This window comes from Nicrophorus vespilloides, unplaced genomic scaffold (genome assembly GCF_001412225.1).
Source record: "Nicrophorus vespilloides isolate i.1.1-1 unplaced genomic scaffold, Nicve_v1.0, whole genome shotgun sequence".
NCBI lineage: Eukaryota > Metazoa > Arthropoda > Insecta > Coleoptera > Silphidae > Nicrophorus > Nicrophorus vespilloides.
In genome coordinates, this window is record NW_017096469.1 from 897 (window position 1) to 22,993 (window position 22,097).

At 31.4% G+C, this 22,097-nt stretch overlaps 1 protein-coding gene across 3 annotated transcripts; it reads left to right on the forward strand.

Annotated features, from left to right (window-relative positions):
- Nucleotides 1–1,930: 1,930 nt before the first annotated feature.
- Nucleotides 1,931–21,690, forward strand: LOC108557093 (muscarinic acetylcholine receptor DM1). 3 transcript variants are annotated; one of them, XM_017913477.1, is made up of 6 exons: nucleotides 1,931–2,135; nucleotides 13,135–13,659; nucleotides 16,271–16,549; nucleotides 16,912–17,065; nucleotides 19,899–20,122; nucleotides 20,184–21,690. In XM_017913477.1, exons 2-6 carry the CDS (start codon nucleotides 13,235–13,237, stop codon nucleotides 20,884–20,886), a joined length of 1,785 nt encoding a protein of 594 aa, XP_017768966.1. In that variant the 5' UTR covers nucleotides 1,931–2,135; nucleotides 13,135–13,234; the 3' UTR covers nucleotides 20,887–21,690. The 3 variants fall into 3 exon arrangements, with proteins under 3 accessions (XP_017768966.1, XP_017768965.1, XP_017768967.1); XM_017913476.1 differs by lacking the exon at nucleotides 1,931–2,135 and adding an exon at nucleotides 5,776–6,368; XM_017913478.1 differs by lacking the exon at nucleotides 1,931–2,135 and adding an exon at nucleotides 5,776–6,368 and having other exon boundaries at nucleotides 16,927–17,065; nucleotides 20,184–21,689.
- Nucleotides 21,691–22,097: the final 407 nt, after the last annotated feature.

A 22,097-nucleotide genomic window follows, 5' to 3' on the forward strand; every position in this document is an offset into this window, starting at 1 on the left:
ACAATAATATTGCATCTCACTTATTTGTAGATATTTTGAGATTGTTAAAAAATTGAACGCAAACGCGTTTATTGTACCACGAAATGTTCTCGCATATGTTTGATAATATCTTAACAATTAATGGTTATAAGCAATAATAAATCATCGTCTCGGAGACATGATATCAAATATTATAATGGTTTATTTCGATCAATTATAGTTTTCAATGTTAATTTGGTTGGTCGGTCATTTGGTTGATCGCCATGTATTTTTGATAAATCACTTGATTGATAATCTCTATGTATCATTTAATGAATAGCCAGAATTTAATCGTTTATTTGGCTGATAACCTTATATTTTCAGAATGTTCACTTGGTTGTTAATATTGTAACTTTGGATCGTTCATTTGCTTGACAGCCTTTCCCATCCACCAGTTTCCTAACATAATCTAAGCCGGGCACAATTTCGCCAGTGTTGATTGCCCTGTATATTCATATTCTTCACTTGATTGAAAACATTGTATTTTGGGATTCTTCAAATGGTTGATTGCCTTGTCTTTTCGGATTGTTCCATTGTAACTTCGTTATTTGGTAGCGATAAACCAATATTTTTGGATCGTTCATTTGGTTGATAATATTTTGATGCATATTCAACATGAAACATATTTAGAGAACTATATGACCGCTTCCAACTTATTTTGAAATTAATAATAATATTTCTGTGAACATTTATTATAATTTGTAACTTTCTGTTAATCATTTTATGTTTTGAAATAGTAACAAAAATCTCCCTAACAAAGCTAAATATTTAATTTCATTATTGGAATAGTACACAGCTAAAGTTAATTTACATAGTTTATTGTCTTTAATATAGGATTTTTTGGAGATATTTTTTTTTATTATCAACATAACTTATACCAGCAGTATTCAGTTCATATTCTTTAGTCTAGGTCGGGCTTAGAATTTATGTATACCAACTTGCATGTATACTTAATTCTGACTGGGTCAAAATGGTGTTTTACTGGCTTTCAATTATTTCAAAATATTTGGAGAAGTAAATGCTGAAAAAAAAATTGCATATTTCAGGTAAATTCATAAAGGATAATAGTAATGTGATAATGTTATCTTTCAGAAAATGTTCACCAAGATACTAGAATTGTATAATCATAATCGAAAGCAATTCTTAAAAAAAAATAGAACTTTTATGGGATATCTTAAGAAGGTAGCAAATAAGTGGACGTGTGACTTGTCTGAATTGTTCAGGCTTATGCAATCTATATTTGGTTTACCCTGTGAAAACAATGGAGTACTTGTTATATTATTGAGAACATAAATACGAATACACCGACCATACACGACGGCGTGCAGATTTGATATTTCATCGCTTCGAATATGAATGTGTAAATGCTGTGCGAGGAGGTATTTGTGCAAGTTTGGTTCCGTTTTCAGCGTGGGTTTATTTATAGAGGTGAAATGGAATCAAATCGAGTCGCTTTAATAATAAGGGCAGGTAATAATAATGATGGGGGAATAATAGTTTAGCGATTACATTGTACGAGGAAACGGGCTTTCCTCGAATGTTATCATCCTTTTGTCGCGTCCTGACACGAGGAGGAAACTAAAACTGAATCGGAATCGATGAGAGACCGTGCGAGAGAGGGAGATCGCGCTTTTAGCTCGCCGACGACTATTACTATACCACCAATACTACTCATACTATTTACACTGTTAGATGAATTGTAGTGGAGTACGTCATGCTCGGATATTATTTCGCATAGAAAAATGCCTGAGACCTAAACAAATCTGAAAAGCAACCGCCGCTTCTGCTGAGACTTTTGTTATAATTTCCACGCGGAATTATATCAGTATTCATGTGCTACTACTACTACTACTACATATCAGCTTATTAACGTCTATACATTTCGCGAGACATAATGAAAGGCAGTCGCATTCTCTTATTTTACATGCTTGCCGCGTGCCAGCTTTATCGCGCGGATTGCTTTCGAAATGCAATATTTAAAATTTCGACGAATAACGTCGACAAAATTACGGGTTTAGTTTTGCTGCTATTTATTATTTGCGACATTGTTAAACACTACAATTTTGTGATTAAATCTTATAACAAAACACTAATCTGATTATAGTATATTCTTAAAGGTGAGTCCATTTATTAACAGCTTTTTACGAAAAATAATGGTAACCGTATATTTATGGTAAACTGTTGTAGATGTTCAAGAAATTAATCTAGAAGTAGGAATTCCAATCAGGAAGAGATCATTAGTTTTGCTATTTTGTGCTTTTCGTATCAATAACAACTGGAGACAAATGTCCTACTACCTAGAAAAACATATTATATGGATGTAATGTACTGTCACTTTTATGGTTTATAATTTTTAGATTTACTTTCCGTTTCGGTGGACGCGTGTGGTTGTGTCATTTTGATCAGAGCAATTAACCAGTCCGTCGCACATTTAGACGCAAACACCAAATGCGCTGCAAACTTGTCGCTTCACGTACACACTGCACATTATATCAGTCTTGATTATTAAATTATAATCTAAATATTAAACATTTAATGCAGCTAAAAAAATCCATTTCATTTAGTTTTTTTGTAATTTTTGACCCCTTATTTTACTATTTAATTATAATAGAACAAACAAAAATTACTATGAGGTTAGTTAGATTCTTTATATATATTATCCTTTTGACCAGATGTATTTATTTTGATTTGATTTAAAAATTACAATGTATGTTTTGATGTAATATTTTTTTGACCAAGAAATTATTATTATTAAGAATTTCAGGACAATATAATATGGAAACCGTGTTATAAGAAATTTAGAATTAGTACAAATCAGATTAATTCATACTATATTATAAAAATCTTATTTTAATTGTTTACGCAAATCTAATCCCATTTTTACTTACGACTTACGAACTCCCGGACTTACGAACAAAATTCTAAAAGCTCTAACTTGTTACAAGGAGATATATAGTGTTAAAAAATTAACTGTCCAAACAAAAATTGATAATTTTTTTAATAAAATATAATATTTTTGGAAGATATACTATCTGTTTTATTGTTTCGTTTTTTTATTAAATAATTGTGATGTCTACATTGAAAAGTATTTGTAAGTAATTTTGTTTATTTTAATCTATTTTTTCAAATTTATGCAATCAGTAATACGGAATTTACATCATATATAAAAGTAAAAACGACTTACGAATAACCATTTGGAACGGAACTATTTAGTAAGTCGGGGGATATCTGTATTTCATCTAAATCTTTATGATATATTTCTACAAATCGCTACTTAAACGAGAAGATATTTATTAAATATCCGAGTGTAAGATTTCATTTTCAGTTTTGAACATGAAGTTTTAAGGCAATCTAAAATAAAAAATAATTATTTATAATTCTGATAACTTCTTTGAACAGTCGTTATGTTAATGATGTACAGTTAGAATAAGTAAGTAGTATTATATAGAAACCGCATTATGAGAATACTAGGTTATAGGAGGGTTTACTGTATATAACAAAAATAATGTATAGTATCAGATTAAACAAATTATGTATATATTTATCAAATTAAATAATTTCAATATTCCAGCACAATTATTTTATAAATAATTTTATGAAGATATAGCCAGAGTTTTTCTTAAATATATTGAAAAAGTCTATTTTAGACATTAGTTTCAGAAACAATACTAAATATATATATATACATTTGTACTACCTTATTGTATTTGAGCAATTACATGTAAAATAATTTAGATTACTTGAAATATTTAACACAAGGCCGACACAACTGTTGAAAATATACTATTTAAATAATATTATTTATTATATGTTTAATTTAAATAATGATACGCATATCTTACAACAATATTGTATTGTTAGAATAGATAAATATTAATTTGATATTGATTGAATCGAATTGTAGGAAGAAATAAAATTGTTTACTACTTTAGTAAAATGCAATAAAGCTCTAAAACTAATTCTGAAGAACCGTATAACATACATATTTAATAAAATTGTAAATTATAATAAATTTAGAAGAAATATGCTCGTAAAAAGCAAAAGTAAATATATAAAATGTATATTATAGTTATTATATAAGATTTGATTAATATATATTATATGTAAAAGTTTGCATGTTATTTATTGTATTCAATGGAAATAATTATAACAGTTATTTTTATAGCAGAAAAAAATCTCTGAATAACCTTTTTGTCAGTTTTAATAAAAGGGCTGGGCGGTATTACTACATCGCAGCATATATTATCAAGACCTAATGTTAGATTTTCATACATTTATAAAACATCCAGGATTCGTATTCCCTCGTTTTTTATATTGTTTATTATTCTCGAGATTGTAAGGTAATTGATTTCATATCTTGATTAAATTTGTGTAATAACAGAAGTATTGTTTTTCTCTTCTAAAAGTTCAAAACGGTAGTTGACGTAAAGTAAAGAAAGCAAAAAATTGAAAATGAAATAATCAACGTAAATACGGAGATAATTAATAATTGATACCTAAATTAACATTTATCCGCTATATTTCTTTAGAATTTAGAAGTTATAATGTTCATATCTATTTAATTGTTGCATTTTAGATCGTCAGAAGAAGACTTTTTATAAACAATACCAATAATAATAATGAAATTAGTGATTTTCATTATGTTAGGTGTGCTGAGGAATTTTGTATTAAACTATTTTCCAAAGCAAAATAAATGTAAATATTAAAAAGAAAACATCATTGTAATTTAAGTGCGCCTAGACTATCCTAGATTATTTTTTGTATAAATTGCCTAGGTTGATTCTTCTCCTATTAGTCCTTGGAATTGTCATTTCATGGTCGAGTTTTCAGAGCTTAATATCTAAATACAGGAAGACCTCGTTTAGCGATTAGAATACGTTGCTGGACGACACGTGTTAAACAAAACAACATTAAAGAAAATCACATTAAGTGATTGTCCGCATTACATCAAATCAGCGTTAATCGAGGAAGTGCGAAACGTGCTCTTACTGTACTATCTTTAGCATTAGTTAATAAGGAATAACAACCAGTATTTCTTTTATAAGTCAATTAAAAATAAGAGATTGAAGCCAACCTGGCAAACACAATCTACGTACACTCGTTAAAGTTCCTATTTCCTAAAAATAGTAGTGCATAATTGTGCAGAAAATTTAAAGAGATTATTTTATAAACTGCAACTTACATATGTCATTGTATCTCTAAGAATGATGAGTTTGCACATTGTTTAGGCATTTTATAACATGTCAAATTCTCTTTCGACAAATTTAAATGAATATAAAATATGTAGGTGACGAAAACATTGACTATACATATTTTCTTTACGTTTTGTGTTATGGCTGGTTAAATTGAACTAAATAAATAACTGAATAGTAGAATAGTCTTGATTGAAAGCTCCAATTACAAATTTGTTAATAAAATAGTGAGCAGAAAGACTAGGGCATTAATAATATAATAGATTTGTTATTTACAATGGAAGGAGTTAGTAAGTAGCAGTTACGTTTGTATGCGCTGGGTCTGAGTAACCTTTCAAAAGGTAAACGATTTAAAGAGTACGTAAGTTTGATGATCTTTTTCACTGTGGATGGAAATAATAATGATGGGTGTATATATATGTGGGATAGAGAGAGATAAAGTATTGTCGGGGTGTAACACGGGATGCGAGGGGTGGATTGGTGGCTAGAAGGAAGAGAGAGCTGAGCCGAGGTCTGAGCGTGGCGTGTAAAATCAATGAGGACCATGCGCGTGTCCTACAGGGCCCGGTGCTCCGCCGGCCCTTGCCGAGCGTGGTGGGAGGAATGTCGGTGCCATCGGCGCCAACCCGGACAGTCCACGCCTTTGGTGCCACCGGAGGACCTCAGTGCACCCACACATTTTCACATACAACAAACATCATACAACAACATACTCTCTCGCCACGCTCGTATACTACAGAAGAACACCTTACTTACCCTCACTAGCATTTACAACATCAACAAAAGAGAACATTGGCAAACACACTCAATTTATACTCAGACTGAAGAAGTTTTCGTTCATATAGCATAAATATCGCACACGCACCCGAATATTCGACAAGCAGCGCTGATACCATATACTCGCGAAAAGTTGCACCTCCACCATTAAATCACAAGAAGCAGACACGACAAGACAGTCAAATGATATAATTCGAGAAGCGTAACACGCGGCAGCCGTGGAGGTGGTAGTTGGTACTCATTAAAATTAAACATTTAATGAATTTGATAACGTTGATGTCTTGGACTGAGACCGTAAGTGTTATTAAATTATGTGCGTTCGGACGATGAGGATGAGGCATTACTGTTATTATGGCATGCCACCAGGATGTAGCGCATAAGGTGAGTGTCCACTCCAGTCTTGGATACAAATCGTATAATTGTTTTGAAACTAGGTAGTTTGTGGTGGCGTATGTGTATCTGTATGAACGAGTGAATTTGTTGTTTGGCCGCCCCCGCAGAGACGAGGGGTCCGCTGCATCGATTACTAGCACCGCCACCGCCGCTGCCGCCGCCGGCCACCAGCCTCAACGCACACGCACGCTCTTCTTATATCAAGCATCCCTTAAACAATCCCCAGAATGTTTACAAGCGGACCGAGTAAAAAAGGGAACAATCCAAACTAATTCCATTTCCGAGCTCGTTTTCCGACTCTGCTTATTTCCTAATCGAATATCCCGCCGCGCTTTTCATTGCTCGGAAATTCGTCTCATTCGATCAGCGATCACGAAACTGTCTTACTTTTACACCTTAATCGTACATTGAAAAACATTTCATAATAATTTTACAGTTCCATTCTAAATAATTATAATAATATAAATTGCCCGGAAAATCTTTATGCCTTTATTATTTATCAATGAATCTGAACAAGTCTTGGCATTTCCCAATAAAAATAAACCTCGCAAACATTATTGTATGTGAAAGTCATGTATTACTATTTAAAATAATACATTAATATAAATTAAAATCCTTAAATATGTGAACATTTCTCGAAATAAATATAAAGTCTATGCATATTTGTTGATATTTTTTTTTGTAAATTTATTCCACAATAATTGGATTATAATTATAAATGAAAGAAATAAATACATAATTATTATATTATGCTAATTATTATTTTTTATATTTATTTGTAAACTATTCTTAAATCATAATATGTCAATATCTATGAAAAATTCGAAAATAATGAATTGTAATAATAAATTAATTTCAAATTTATGGCCAACTATTTCAGTATTTTACTGTTATAATTCCTACTCATAATATGTTTTACTTATTTGTTAAGAAAAATATGCAATAATGTAGTTTTTGAAGAACATTATAGAAACGTAAAAACGCTAAGACCAACAGTGAAAAGAATTTACTTATTTATCTACACCAATTATTTTGCGAGAAAGTTAAAAGCTTCAAAAACGTTTCTTTCAATCAAAAATACTGATTGTTTTCTCTCTCATGTTCCTTTTGTTTACTTTTGTAAACAATTTTAAATTGGCCATGTGTAAATTATTAAATATTATACAGAAATGGCCATGGCCGAGTTGTAAAACTTTTTGATTAAAGTGATTTTCTGGTATACTTCTAAGAAAAATATCAAATGAAACAACAATGATTTGAGACATTTTGAAGATAATGATTAAAATCATTATATGCAGAACCATAATAAATATATTTTTTAAATTTTGAAAATAATCATAAGTAAAATGCTTTCATACAAACTGGCTTAAAACTCAATAAAGTTTTGCTTTATTTGAATAAAAAGTTAAATATCTAAATGGTGAATATTAGAAATATATAATAAGTATTAATTTGATACATTGTACTGTGAAAATTTAATAAGTAATATGCAATTCATATATTATTTATAAATACCATTTTCATAATGATTAATATTTCAATTCATATTTAAGATGTAAAATTCAATATAGCAATATCGTATAGTCGATCCCACCAATGTCTCGCACCATTTGAAACCGGACTAACTGAGTACTTTAAAACCGCATAAAAAGAAACAAGAATTTATATTAATATTGCTGAATTAAACTTTAGTTTTTTTTTTAAATTTTCAAACCGTACTAGTAAATCCGCACTATGCGATGTATTGGTATATTTATATATGATTTTGTTTCCATATTCCTTCTTGATGCTCAAACACATTTTATGTTCTTTCAATAAGAAGTTAATTAGTTTTATAATTAAAATTATTTCATAGTATATAATAACATAACATATAATACAAATTTAAAATCTAAAATTAGTTACCAAATCTATTTGCTCCTTTCGATTGAAATAAAAGTAAAAAAAAATATACTTCTGTGAATAGTTAATTTTCTCTTTGATAATGTGCACAAGATTTGATAAAACGAAAGCGCATTGTCTTGCAAAACGAGCAAAATTTCAAAGAAATATTTATGAAGAAAAAATGGAAATCAAATTATTTCAATAATTACGTAAAATCTGGAATTTATTACATGTTTACGTAGAAACTTTTATATAAATTTAAATAAGGGATCTTCAGAGATTTACGTTTTTCTTGTTTTGCAGCAATTTATGATTAGAATCAAAGCAACTCAAATAAAGCACTAAATGGAACTCAATTAGCCGCTACGAATTGAAACCATAGAAATGTTGATTCGTATATGTTTGCAAACGTACGTGGAAGTGTTTTAAACTTTGTAATCAATACACGATTATTCCACATACACAAGAAATGCTTGAAATTGCGCTTGAACACAATAATAACATTTATATAAATACATGGATTATATTACATAAGTTTTCCAATTGTTAAAAAAAATATATTTTGAAATGGATATGAAAATTAATTGAATTGATATTTACGTCCATTTATATAAGAGTGTAAATAAAACAGATGATCTAATTATGATAACTTCCTTCTAGATTGTTTCATACAATGACATAAACTGCTTTAATTGATTATGACAGGAGGAAACCAGTTTAAAAATAGTTAAACTACTACTAATTAGATAAATATTTTAAAATAAGTTATATCTACGTTCTATGAAAACGTATATGAATGTTTAATGATCCCATGCTAGATACTCCTCCTTCCTTAAGTTGTGTGTCTAAATTGTTTTAATACCTGGCGACGTGCCTTTAACATCGTTTGTTTCCCCTTTGCAGATTCTACCTTAAACCCTTCGAAACTTAAATTTTAATATGTCTTGGTTGGTTTATAAACCTTCCACTTCTACCAGAACTTATCCTAATGGGACTCATTTGCAAGCTTGTAGCAACTAATCCCAGTCATTAAAAGAGATTATACGTACATATTACTATTTCTCATCAATATTTTTTTTTATTTTGGATGACATTGCAGTTGTAATAATATTAGAAAATCTCTCGAGTTACAATGTTTCCGAGATCATAAAGTGCGATCGGTCAAAGGTGATCAATCTTGAGCTCGATTGCTTGCACTAAAACGCTTGACCCACTTACGCCGTTTCCATTGAAAGCGTTCCCGTGTACAAGATATAATAAAACAAAATAAAAATAATGTACAAGAAGGACGTGATTTTAGGTGCAGGCTAACTGATGTGAAACACGTATGTAATATGAATGAAGAACACGTTGTAATTCAAACTCCGATTCGGAAATTTAGTAACTTTATTGCGAGACTGATAATGAAATATAAAGAGGAATGATTGGAAAAAAAGTAGAAGTAAAATTTTAATATAATTTGTAATGCAAATAAACAGAATGCAATTAGAAAAATATAGCCATAAAAAACAATTTTATAAAAATAATTGTTGACAATCGGAGTTATGAAAATAAATTAAAGTAAAATATTAAATTTATGGGTAGGTTTCATTTAATATTTCTTCAAAATTAGATTTAAACGTTTTCTATTAATTGTTAGACAAATAGAATATGATTAGTATCATTTTAGCAACGTGTCTAAAATAATATGAATAATAAGTTTGGAGTTGTTTTCTTTTTGTCTTATTTTTGAAATTTTGTTTTGACAAATTTGTTGATAAAAATTGACCACGTTCTTTAATGCCTGTAAAAGCAGTTGAAGACAAAGTAAAGCTATTTATTAAAGCTAGTCTTTGAATATAACAACAAGATTCGAAATTATCAATAATTTTTATGAAAAAATATACATCAACGATGTTTAATTAAGATTGTTGTTTAAAATATATCATAGTGTGTTTTGGACGTGTTCGCATTCGTATTTTGCGATTGCAACGATCCGGAGACGCCGGAAACTTTCCTCCAGGCAGCGGAAATGAATTAGACTCAATGAAGTATTCTGTATGATGCCGTATAAATTACAGCAGCTGCGTTTGTGGTTTTCTTGGGCGGTCCGGATCGATGCTGGGTCACAACAATTTGATTCGTTAAGGAAGTGCCCCTTCGACCCACGTCCACGGGTCGCTCGTCGTACATATATTATCGAGTCATTCATTTGTAAACTTGATTCCAGTTATTGTAATGGTCCCCGACGATTACCAGCTCTGCCGCTTGAATTTAGCAATTAAGGAGAGAATCCAAGATCCTCTCGATGCAAACTCAACTAGTGGATGAATGAATTAAGATCAATAGACCGGCTCGAGTGCACTCCGAAAATTTCTAATCGTGCGATGCACACTTGCGTCATTTATAAATTAAAATTTTAAACGTTAATTAAGAGACGAAGAGATTTTTTTTGTTTTTTTTTATACATTTACAGAAATTAAGCATTGAAATAAGATTAAATAGAATTCAGTAAGTTATTTTTTTTACCGATGCGTTAAATTGAGATCTACAACTTTGGTGGATGGAAACTGTAAACCGCTGATAAGACCCGGCGCATCCACCGGTGTACATATTTTCAATTAAAATTGCCTTTTGTTGTGCGTCGTGTATTCTTCTTTTTTTTGCATTCTTCTCATGTGTTATCGTGCGTATCGTGTGTTTCATTTCCACGAGCTGGATGAGCGCAAAAATGAAAGGGAGAATTAATGTGTGTGCGTGCGGGTATTTTTGCGTGACACGCGCACATCGCTTCAGAGTTCGATGAGTTGAATCGATCGGAGGAGACTAAAATTATTTCATGCGGGCTCTACCTTCCCCGCAATCACATTCATTCCGCCCCCTCCCCATATACACACGTTCAGACACACTTTGTTATTCTTATTATATAAATTTTAGAAATATGCATGAAAATAAAGGACAAACATTTATATAGTTTGTTTATTTTTAATATTATATAAAAATAATTTAAATTTGTTAAAAGAAATAGTGATTTCATTTTAATTAAACGCATATCTAAAATTTTATAATAACAATAACTAATAATAATATTTTAGGTCACATTTCCTAGAAATTAGAATATAATCTTTAAATAAAACGATATAAAACAAATTAAACCTACACACAGTGTACTTTTCTTCAAATTTCCATACGTATAAATATATAGAAAGATCCATCCAACAATAGAAATAATACTATAAAATAATATTTTCTTCTTCACAGAAAAGCGTTTTTCTTTCTAGTAAAATATTCTTATCTACTGAGCTTTCTTTTGAAGAACCTTGATTTATATTATTTGCACAAACTCGTATGCTTTTTTAGCTGTGAAATCTTTATAAATTTCGTTTGTGAAATTCTTTCTTAAAATTTGTGCTCATTTCAGTGTAAGAAACTGCATTCATAAAATAGAAATCCAATTATTCGTTCGGGTCTGCACTTCATTGATGCCATTCATTAGACTCTTATATTATCAAATATAGCGTCTAATATTTATTATAATAACTAAATATGAGCTCTAAATGATGCAAAGTAAATTCACTAATAAATTTCAATATTAAATATTTCAATTTATTTTTAGTGAAATAAAAAGAAAATATTAAACGGGTATTTTAAGAATGCTTCAATTAATTCTATAATTTAATATGGGTGAAGCAATGAATCGTATAAAATAATTGGTCATTAATTCCTTGAAAATGAAAATTGAAATGATGCAGTGAGCGTAAAGTTGCGCTAATATAGGTTTACGGTTAAAATGGATTATTAACTTTAGTAATTCATATCCTTAGGTAATAACACCAAATACGAAAATTGATTTTAGTTTCAGTACAAAACGATAAGATTTTTTTAAACCAATTATTTACATATCTCTTTGTAAGTCTCAGTTGCTTTCAAATTATTACGGAAATAATTTGTTCGTTTTTGCACTCCAGAAACGGATAGTTTCGTTGCAAATAAAATTAAGCGAAATTTACTTCTAAACTAAGCTAAAGTGACATCTATCAAATGTCAAAAGGAAATAATAATACAGAAGTTAAAACAGAAATTACATTCTTGCAATCCAATAAAATCAGACAATGAAATATGATACGAAATATAATTTAGATATGATAGAAAGTTTGTAAAATAAAACTAGGATATATGAAATAAAATCAAATATTTGTGTAATATCGATTAATTGATAAATAATATTATGATTTCATCCAATTATTAATTTATTTTGTATTATATTTGACTTGATTTAGGTGGAATTACTAAATTGGTATGACTCACATTTTCTTGCAATGGTTGATCAAGTTTAATACATCTATCCGGTATGCAGTTTCGTTTACAAATAATTGGGTTAATTCGTCCGCTACGAAATCTTCGCATATAGCATATGTAAAATAATAAAATATTAGATCTAATTAAAAACTTTCTGTATTAATTATACGATTTGTTTTAAATTTTTAATTAATAAAAAGTTTTGAAATATCTGGCGTGATGCAAATGGAAATGAGCTTTGTGAATTTATAAATATGTGGAAAAGCTGAACCAAAGCAAATACTATCTGCTGAAAGAGTGTACTCGAGACAAGGATCCAAGTGAGCTCTTGAACACGCGAGAACAATGGTATAAAGCAAACGGATGAGATTAGGCCTAGAGTGTGCAATAAGAAAATTATTATATTCTCTCGTTTTCGTTTTGCTTTATCCTTCTATGTTTTGTTGTTTTTTCTTGTTTCACTCTTGAGTAAGTAAAGTATTTAAAGACTTTGTTAGGACGAGTGGAGTGCGTCTCTCGAGCCTAGTGGTAGTTATGGTGGATGCGCTGGGTTTTAATTCCTTTCTTTGCTTTATTTGTTTGTTGTTGACAGTGGGAGTGGTGGGAGATGCAGGTAACGGCAACAGAAGTAGAAGCAGAAGCAGCAGCCGAAGAGAGCAGCGATTCGTCGTCGTCTTCGTCTTCGTGACAAGATGAACGAGTCGACGTCGAACGTGACCATACCCGAGCCTACGTACAGCATAACCGAGGTGGTTCTGATCGGAGCCGTCGCTTGCATACTCTCCGTGGTAACCGTAGTTGGGAACATCATGGTCATGATCTCGTTCAAGATCGACAAGCAGCTGCAGACGATCAGCAACTACTTCCTCTTCTCCCTGGCCATCGCCGACTTTGCCATCGGCCTCATCTCCATGCCCCTCTTCACCGTCTACACCCTCCTAGGATTCTGGCCGCTCGGTCCCATAGTGTGCGACACGTGGCTCGCTCTCGATTATCTGGCCAGCAACGCTTCCGTTCTCAATCTGCTCATCATCAGTTTCGACCGTTACTTCTCAGTCACTAGACCGCTCACCTACAGGGCCAAGAGAAGCACTAGTAAAGCGGCAATCATGATTGGGTAAGCCTTCGTTACTAATTTCCTTAATAAAGGTAATAATAACTGCAAAATAAATGTACATGTTAGTATTGAAATTATATAGCAATACCTCACATAGTGCGGGTAATCGTTTTCTCCAATATCTCAGATTGTTTGATACCGTACTAATCAAACTAAATACATAAACCGAATAATGTAAAAAATCGATTATTTATGTATAAACAATAACTTTGTTTACTACTTTTTTTATTTATTTTTCTTTTGCTGAATTTAAATTTATGTTCTTTCTAAATTTTCAAACTACGAGTATTGTTTCAACTTTATTTTTGTTGATAGTGCATTTAAGAAATATATAGTTAACTTAATAGTAATTATATATTGGGTTAGCAAAAAAATTTGGCTAACAATATTTATTTTATTTATCAACAATGCATATAAATAATATTTATTTCAAAAAGACTCATATAATAATCTTGCCCATGCTCTGTACTTTCATAATTAATTATGTGTTGTTATATGTTATAGCGAAAGTCGGTACTGTTGTTAGCTTAACGAATTTGGACTGATGCGTTAATTAATTTTGTGACTTTTTCTCTAGTATTTTTTTTCTCTTTAAATACATTTTTTCTATAATTATTTGCACCTGAGAGCTCTTTGACCAGATATTATGAGAATTATTGTTTTGAACTATACTAGATTTGTTTATCTTTTTGAAATGGAATATATCCAATCTATATAATAATAACAAAATATAACATATTCCATACAAAATTCAAACAACTATAACAATTAAAGTCAATATTTAAAAAAAAATGTTGTTTCATAACATATAATCTTTGTTATCCCTCTGTCCGAAAATATAGTATACATTTGAAAGAATGATTATCTAGAGTTTCAAAACCCACTGGCAATACCATCATATTGAGTTAAGTTGAAATTTGAAGACCAAAAATTATAAAAATATAATAGTCACCGCTGTAATTTCAAAATAGAAAATTTTAACTCAAATAACGTGAATTTAAAAAAAAGAGATGCCAAATCGAAGTAATTGAGTAATGAACAACTTTATGGTTTCTTGCAACAATTATTAAGTATATAAAGAAAAATTAGAACACTTTTGTACTGATGGTTGGAATATTCAATTTAAGTCATAACCACCACCAATTTAAATATTCTCCATTTGTTTTTTTTTAAACTCTATTCAATAACTACAACATGAAGCTTCGCCAAATACAATTGATGAATTGATTAAATGTGTTCAAGATGCATTTAATAAATTAGAGAGAAATACTCTTGGTAACGTTTTTATAGCATTACAAACGTGTATGGAATCAATTATATTAACAAGAGGGGGGAATTCATATAAATTTACGGGAATTATATAAATAAGATTAAATGAGTCGTATGGGTCGATTAACTGAAAGGTTTAACGAAATTTGGATTTTCAAATGTAATAAAAAGTTTATATTTTGAGATGGGAATATCTAATATCTTCCAAATTTTATTTTGGTTTACGTATTTGTATTAAAGAAGTTAGTTTAACAAAAAATATTCATATATACTCAAATAAACTTACAATACTTTACAATTGATGATAAGTTTTTCGTGTTATTATAGAATACCACATATATTGTTTTTATATACAATATGTGGTGAATAATTTAAAATTAATTTGAAGTTTTTATTCTATACTATTATTGAGAATAAAATAAAGGTAATTCACAACTGAAATTATGTTAATTTTGAAAATATGTAATATTATGGACAAAGCACCTCTAAGTAGTTAATAGAAATCTACTTATCCTTGTTATAATCAGAATATACATTTTTCTCCCGCTTTCTAAAATATATACATTTAATTTTTCTTGAAGATAATTTATTTTTTGACACTAAAATTATAAAAGTACATAGATTTTGTTAAATTTATTTATATTTATTGTCAATCTATTGCAATAAACACTTTAAAAATAGACTGAAACAAAAATAATTGGATTATCAATTAAAAAAAAAATTTTTTTAGAGAAATTAGAAAAATAAATTAAAAGTTTTTATGTAGATTTTCTTTTCAAGAAGAAAAACCTCTTTTTTTTTTCATTATTTAATACAAAAACTTTAATATGTCTTTCTTCCTGAAAATTTACATAATTTTTCATACATTAATTTTATAGCTGTTGAAATTAATATTATTTTTATTTACTTATCTTATATATTTATTACCTTTGAAAACATAAGTTATAATTATTGACTGAATTTTATTTTAGATAGTTTGCATTTTTATATATTTGTTTGTAACTAAACTAAAAAAAGTTTGTTCCGGTGATATTTACAAAGTTTTTGTATATGTATAAACTTTCATATATTTCATGAAACTGACAGGAGAGCTTCAGAACACGTCTAATTCGTTATGCAACATTGCTTTTTGTGGCTACTACTTACTTTTCTTTTATTTTTTATCACGAAAATCTCATTAGTGTATAATTTGTTATATAGAATGCAAAAATATTGTGCAAATTTAATGCATTTTCATTAAATTCGTACTTAACATCGATTTTGGCACTCGAGACAAGTGAAATACAGACTCTTGATATATATATACCATTGAATGTTTGATAAACAATTGAAACTTTTGCAGTGGAGCGTGGGGCACAAGTCTTTTGCTATGGCCACCCTGGATCTACAGTTGGCCTTACATCGAGGGCCAGCGGACGGTTCCGGATAAGGAATGTTACATCCAGTTCATCGAAACCAACCACTATATTACCTTCGGGACTGCAATCGCCGCCTTCTATGTGCCTGTCACCGTAATGTGTGTCCTCTACTGGCGGATCTGGCGTGAGACAGAAAAGAGGCAAAAAGATTTACCGAATCTGCAGGCCGGCAAGAAGGATAGCAGCAAGAGGAGCAACTCCAGGTACTTCACTCGCATTCATTTTCCCTACCTACATCCAGCTAACTAATATCCATGCAAATGCGGGACGTAATTCCAACAGTTTCACGAGTCGAGATGACTGGAAGAGACTTTTTCATATGCAAATTGTTCGTGGTCGTGTGCCACGGCTAAATTGCAAGAATTATCTTATTATTAATATTGGTATTTTATATTATCCAAAGATTCATCATTCATTTTAAATACTGCAGAGACACTAAGATAATAATAAAAAAATCATCAAAGCATTGTACATAACATTTATCCATTGGGTTTTAGTAGGAAAGTGAAAAAAAAACAAATAAAATAAATTCATTTGGGAGGCTTTTATTAAAATTCTCGAATAGTATGTTTGTGTGCAGTGACGAGGCCAACAACGCGTGTTCGACGGTGGACTTAGAGGACTGGAAGAGGCCCCGATCCGAGTCCTCGACGGGGGCGGACAACGACTCTGTTTACATGCACAGCTCGGTCTGTGTGGAGCACCAAAGGCGGCGAACTGTGAGTTAAACAACCAGAAACCAACATCAATAAGCGCTTCTCGTTTGGTCCTTTAATGTCGTTATGCGTCTTCATTTCCAATGGCATTAAAGATGAATGAATACACGCGAAATCCGAGCGTCTGGCGCACGCAGTATCGATCCGATCCGTCGTCTCCGTTCACCCGTTTTATCGAGTCGCGACGCCCTCCTGTATCTCTGTTCTTCTCCTCCCCTTCACCTCCTCATCTTTCTTCTTTATAAATCGCATTCGAACACTATTTTTCTCCCCATTTGTCCTTCTCTTTCTCATTCAATTTCCGATGCATGCATGCAGGACGGCAACAAAAAAAAAATAAGAAGAAAATGTATGAACGGGAGAAAACAATCCTAGAAATCCATTGGATTAAGTATAATAAAATATAGAGTTAAACTTCCGTTCGGTAGCCGACAATAAATTTGGTAATAAGTAACATAAAATGGGTGTGTGAAATGAAAAGAAAATTTTTTTTTTTGAGAGAGAGAGAGAGAAATATCTTTGAGATTCCGGTTATCACGCAATTCACAAAGGACCAATCTATGTTTAATATATATTTTTTTGTCCTTGCTGCTCTCGGCGTAGAATTTAATCATACAGTTTATAAGAAAGGGAAGAAGTTTCGTGAATTAAATGACATGGTTTGAGAAATGAAGAGTTGTTTGAAAGGCAACCACAGCTTGAATTTGATTCATGTTTCTCATATAAATCAAAATTAAAATCTTAGTGCCACCACAAATTCAATCAAAACCAAACTTAAGCCACAAAAATACATATTTCTGCAAATTATTACCAACAATTTGGACTATTAATACTTTTTTAACACTTATATATTTTGACGTTTATCTTAGGAATATGGCTGGTGCATTTGAATGATCGAGTTGGCGTTCGTAATTTATATGAAAATCTGCTGGTTCTGATATTATATCTTAGAAAATCAAAATATTTCCAAGTATATAAATTTTTATTGGCTGGCATTTGAATGAAGGTTATCGAGTCGACGTTAGTAATTTATACGAAAATATGCCGATTTTAATTGACTTTGAAAAGTTTCAATCGAGTTTTCTATTTGCCGAAGAGAACATCTCCGAGCGTGTCACACCGGTCCGGGATTAATTAAAAACCCACCACCCGCGCCGCCTGTCTGCCAGTTCGGAGCCGGTATCGTGTGTGCTGTTTGTCTTAGGATTCGGATTTGCGGCCAGATCAGATTTGCGGGCCGAAATTAATTAAAGCCGTCGGGCGAAGTTGCGGTCCTTTTTCTGAAATCGTTGCCTACGCTCGTACCTGCACGAAAGACAGCCACAAGTTTAATGAATCCGAAGGATATTGCATGCGCCGAAGTTTCCGCATTAAATGTAGTTTTAAAGTTTAGATCCGAAGCTAAAGTTTAGTACAGTGCTGATCAAGACAACGCCCAGTTGCTGCTTGAACTAATTTCATTTGCTTCTGCATTTATTTTTCTTTTTTTTCACCTTGGATATTTTCCATTTCTTCAAATGTAAAAGTTAGTTATATTTGTAATATAATTGTTGAATATCGGCGGAAGTTTTACACGATGAGGGTGGATCTGGTATTGCATAACTCGGTTGGGTTTCGATGATGGAGACTGTTCCTAATTGCATCTTCTCCTACATTCATTACACTTCAATCTATATTAGGGGTGGAAATTAAAACAGTAATAGAAATGATTCGACTCAATCAAAATTCGCATTGAACTCAATAAATCTGATTTCAACCATTAATTCGTTTATTACTTAAATAATTGCTTCCGTAGATACAGTAATAGTAATCCCTTACTATGTTACATTTAATTTTCCAATTTGCCGCTCAACAAGTTTTCCATTCAAAAGAGGGTAAAAAGAAATGTCGGTTCTATTTATATTATATACATGACCTGTTGCATAAAATATTTGTCTACAAATGGAATTTATGTAACGTATATTTTCCTAAAATTAAACTTTATTGTGTTTTACTAACACGTCTGTAACAAAAGTCTTATTATATGTTTATTGATTATCAATCATTCTAATTGATTTTTAATCAAATATCCCACTAAATTTAGTATTTCGTTTATAATATTTACTATAACTGATTTTTTTTAAGAAGATTTCCCTCATAAAAAGCTATTGATCTGAATGGCGGTGTAGCACGCAATATCAAAGTCTAATCATAAGTTCGTTAATTGGATTTATTTAAATTTAAATAAATTAAATTTTGAAGTACTAGGTATGCTCAGTACATTCGGAAGAAATTATAATATAAAAACCTGTTGATAAAGTATTAACTAAATAACATTTCCAATTCAAATGTTGCAGCAAAATCAATGATTCATTATTTTATATGTATTAAAATAGTTGATTTTAATCTTTAGATTAGAATATTCTATATATTTCCCCCATATTACACAGGAAAGTTTCCAATTTTGGAAACAGGCAACTAGGTTAAACAACTATCGTAACTTAACCATTATAGAGAATGTGCACCACATAATAACAAAAATATGTTATCTGGACGTTAAGTTGACTGATGAAATAAGTTTTATAATAGAGCTTAAGAAGTTATTATTTTATGTTCAGAAGTTAGTAATATTTTGCCTTAATTTTATCGGAACTAAAGTGAAAAAATATTCAAATTTTGAAAACCACCGATTTATACGGATTAGGAATTCTACATATGTAGCGATATATATATGTTTATCACCGTCAAGTGATATTGAAGTTGGTTAAAGTTAGTTAAAGTTAGTAGATTAGTTACGTATGCTATATTTTTATTCTGATAAACGTAAATTCTGAATTCGACTGACAGTGGTTGTTAGTGTGTTTTAGCAAAAATTTCAGCGCATTATCATCGTCGTGGGTGGTTTTCGGGTATAAACAGAATAAGAACGTGGTGCGTAGCGTGGTGGCATTCGGGGAGGGAAGACAGCGATACCGAGGAAGAAAGTCCCAGTGAACAGGGTCAGGGCTGCATCACTCCCATTTCGCTGGACACACCATTGCAGAGCTCCGTTTCGCGTTGCACCTCGTTGAATGTCATAAGGTAGCGCTCAATTATACATTATATAATAGAAAGAGCTATGTTTTATTATTATTATTTTCAGGGATTCGTATGCGGTGGGACAGCAGGGCCAAATGAATATGACCCCAATTAGGATGGGGCCCAGGGATACGCGAAGCTTGCCAGTGACGAATAAACTTGGGGGTAGGTCGTGTTCGAACGACAGCGTTTACACTATCTTAATCCGACTGCCCGGAGAATCGAACGACGGTCCCAGTTGCACAGAAGCACCCTCCATCAAGATGATACCAGAGGACGCGCTTAAACCTGCACCCAGGCCGCACACCGAGGACTATCTGTCCTCGGCTAACTCGAACCATCTGAACAGGAGGCCATCCGCGATGCCCGACATCAGAATCCCGTTGAACGCGAAGATCATCCCCAAGCAGGTGCCCGGGAAAACGTTGCTTGCGAACGCGACCAAGAACCAGGGCAAGAAGAAGAAGAAAACTCAGGAGAAGAAGCAGGACAGGAAAGCAGCGAAAACGCTCTCCGCCATTCTGCTCACATTCATAATAACCTGGACCCCGTACAACATCCTCGTTCTCCTCAAGCCAGTCACGGCCAGCAACAAGATTCCTCCGCAACTCTGGGACTTCTTCTACTATCTATGCTACATTAACTCAACAATAAACCCGATGTGCTATGCCCTTTGCAACGCTAGTTTCCGCAGAACATACCTGCGGATCCTCAAGTGCAAATGGAACAGTCGCAACAAGAGCAACAGAGGCTACTATACTAACTGATGATGAATCTGCATCAAGACGGAAACAAAGTTGAAAAAGTTTTTCTACAATTTTACCGCTCAAGAACGAAGGTGCGATGCTCGAAAGATCCCCTTCGTTCGGCAAAGAAAAGAAAGATTGAAGGAGGAACAGAAAATAATATTTATTTAACAAAAAAAATACATGAAAATATATAGAGGCTGTGTGTTAGTATTTTTAGTCCTAATTGTCGTGGCAAGACCAAAATGAAAACAACCCAGAAATTAAGTAAAATATATATATATAAATATACATATATAACGCTGTACAAATCTGGTCTGGAGCTTTGTAGCGCCTCAGTGTCTAGCAAAAGAAAAAAAGAAAATAATAAGAGAGAAAGTGAAAAGTTACTTTAAAAGCAATAATAATTGAAGAAGCAAAATAAAACCAGAAAAAAAAAACTACAACTAAAGCGACCAAAGAAAAAAAATAAAAAATGAAAGAGAATTTAAGAATTAAACGAGAAAGAGCAGCTTCAATTTGTACAGGTAACAGGAAGACGGAGAAGAGAGAATATTTGACAATCTTTATATCATCTCGATGTTAATTACATACCAATTGTTTTTGTTTTTTCGTATGTAAATATTATTTACGTTTCGTATTGCATTCCCGTTCTGTAAAAATGGATGAATTAATTATAAAATCAGGATGTGTGTGTGTTGAGGTGATGCGTCGAAGGTAACGTCACTGTTTTGTTAATTAAACAAGATTATTTATCAGCATATCCAAAGAGAAATAATTAATTTCCAGAAAATACAAACAAATAATGGAGAATACAAGAGATTATTATTATTATTATTACGACGAAGACGTAAACAAAACCGAAACAAAAAAATAATTAATGTAACTGGAAATAAACCATAAACAAAATAAGATAAGTGGAAGTCTTATATATATATAATATATTATTATTAAGATTATATTATATATTATAACAAATTATATAAAATAGGATGTGTAATCTTGGTGTAAAGGAATTATAGGTGCTAACTCGTATTTAAAACAAAAAAGGAAAAAAAAACATTTTATAATCTAAACAATTGAACTGTCGATGATTCACTTTGGACGTCGATCGCTGGAGACGGAATGCAGGACTACGAGGATGGATGGAACGATGAAATGGATATATATATTATACATTGGAGACCTAATATATTTGTTTAAATGTCTGTGAAGGATTCCGGATGCCAAAA

Bases quoted from the DNA above. Each gene is read 5' to 3' on its own strand.
- LOC108557093 (XM_017913477.1), top strand. From the start codon at position 13,235: ATGAACGAGTCGACGTCGAACGTGACCATACCCGAGCCTACGTACAGC. The intron at 13,660-16,270 runs GTAAGCCTTCGT...AAACTTTTGCAG, and splicing joins AAAGCGGCAATCATGATTGG to TGGAGCGTGGGGCACAAGTC. The intron at 16,550-16,911 runs GTACTTCACTCG...ATTCTCGAATAG, and splicing joins AGCAAGAGGAGCAACTCCAG to TATGTTTGTGTGCAGTGACG.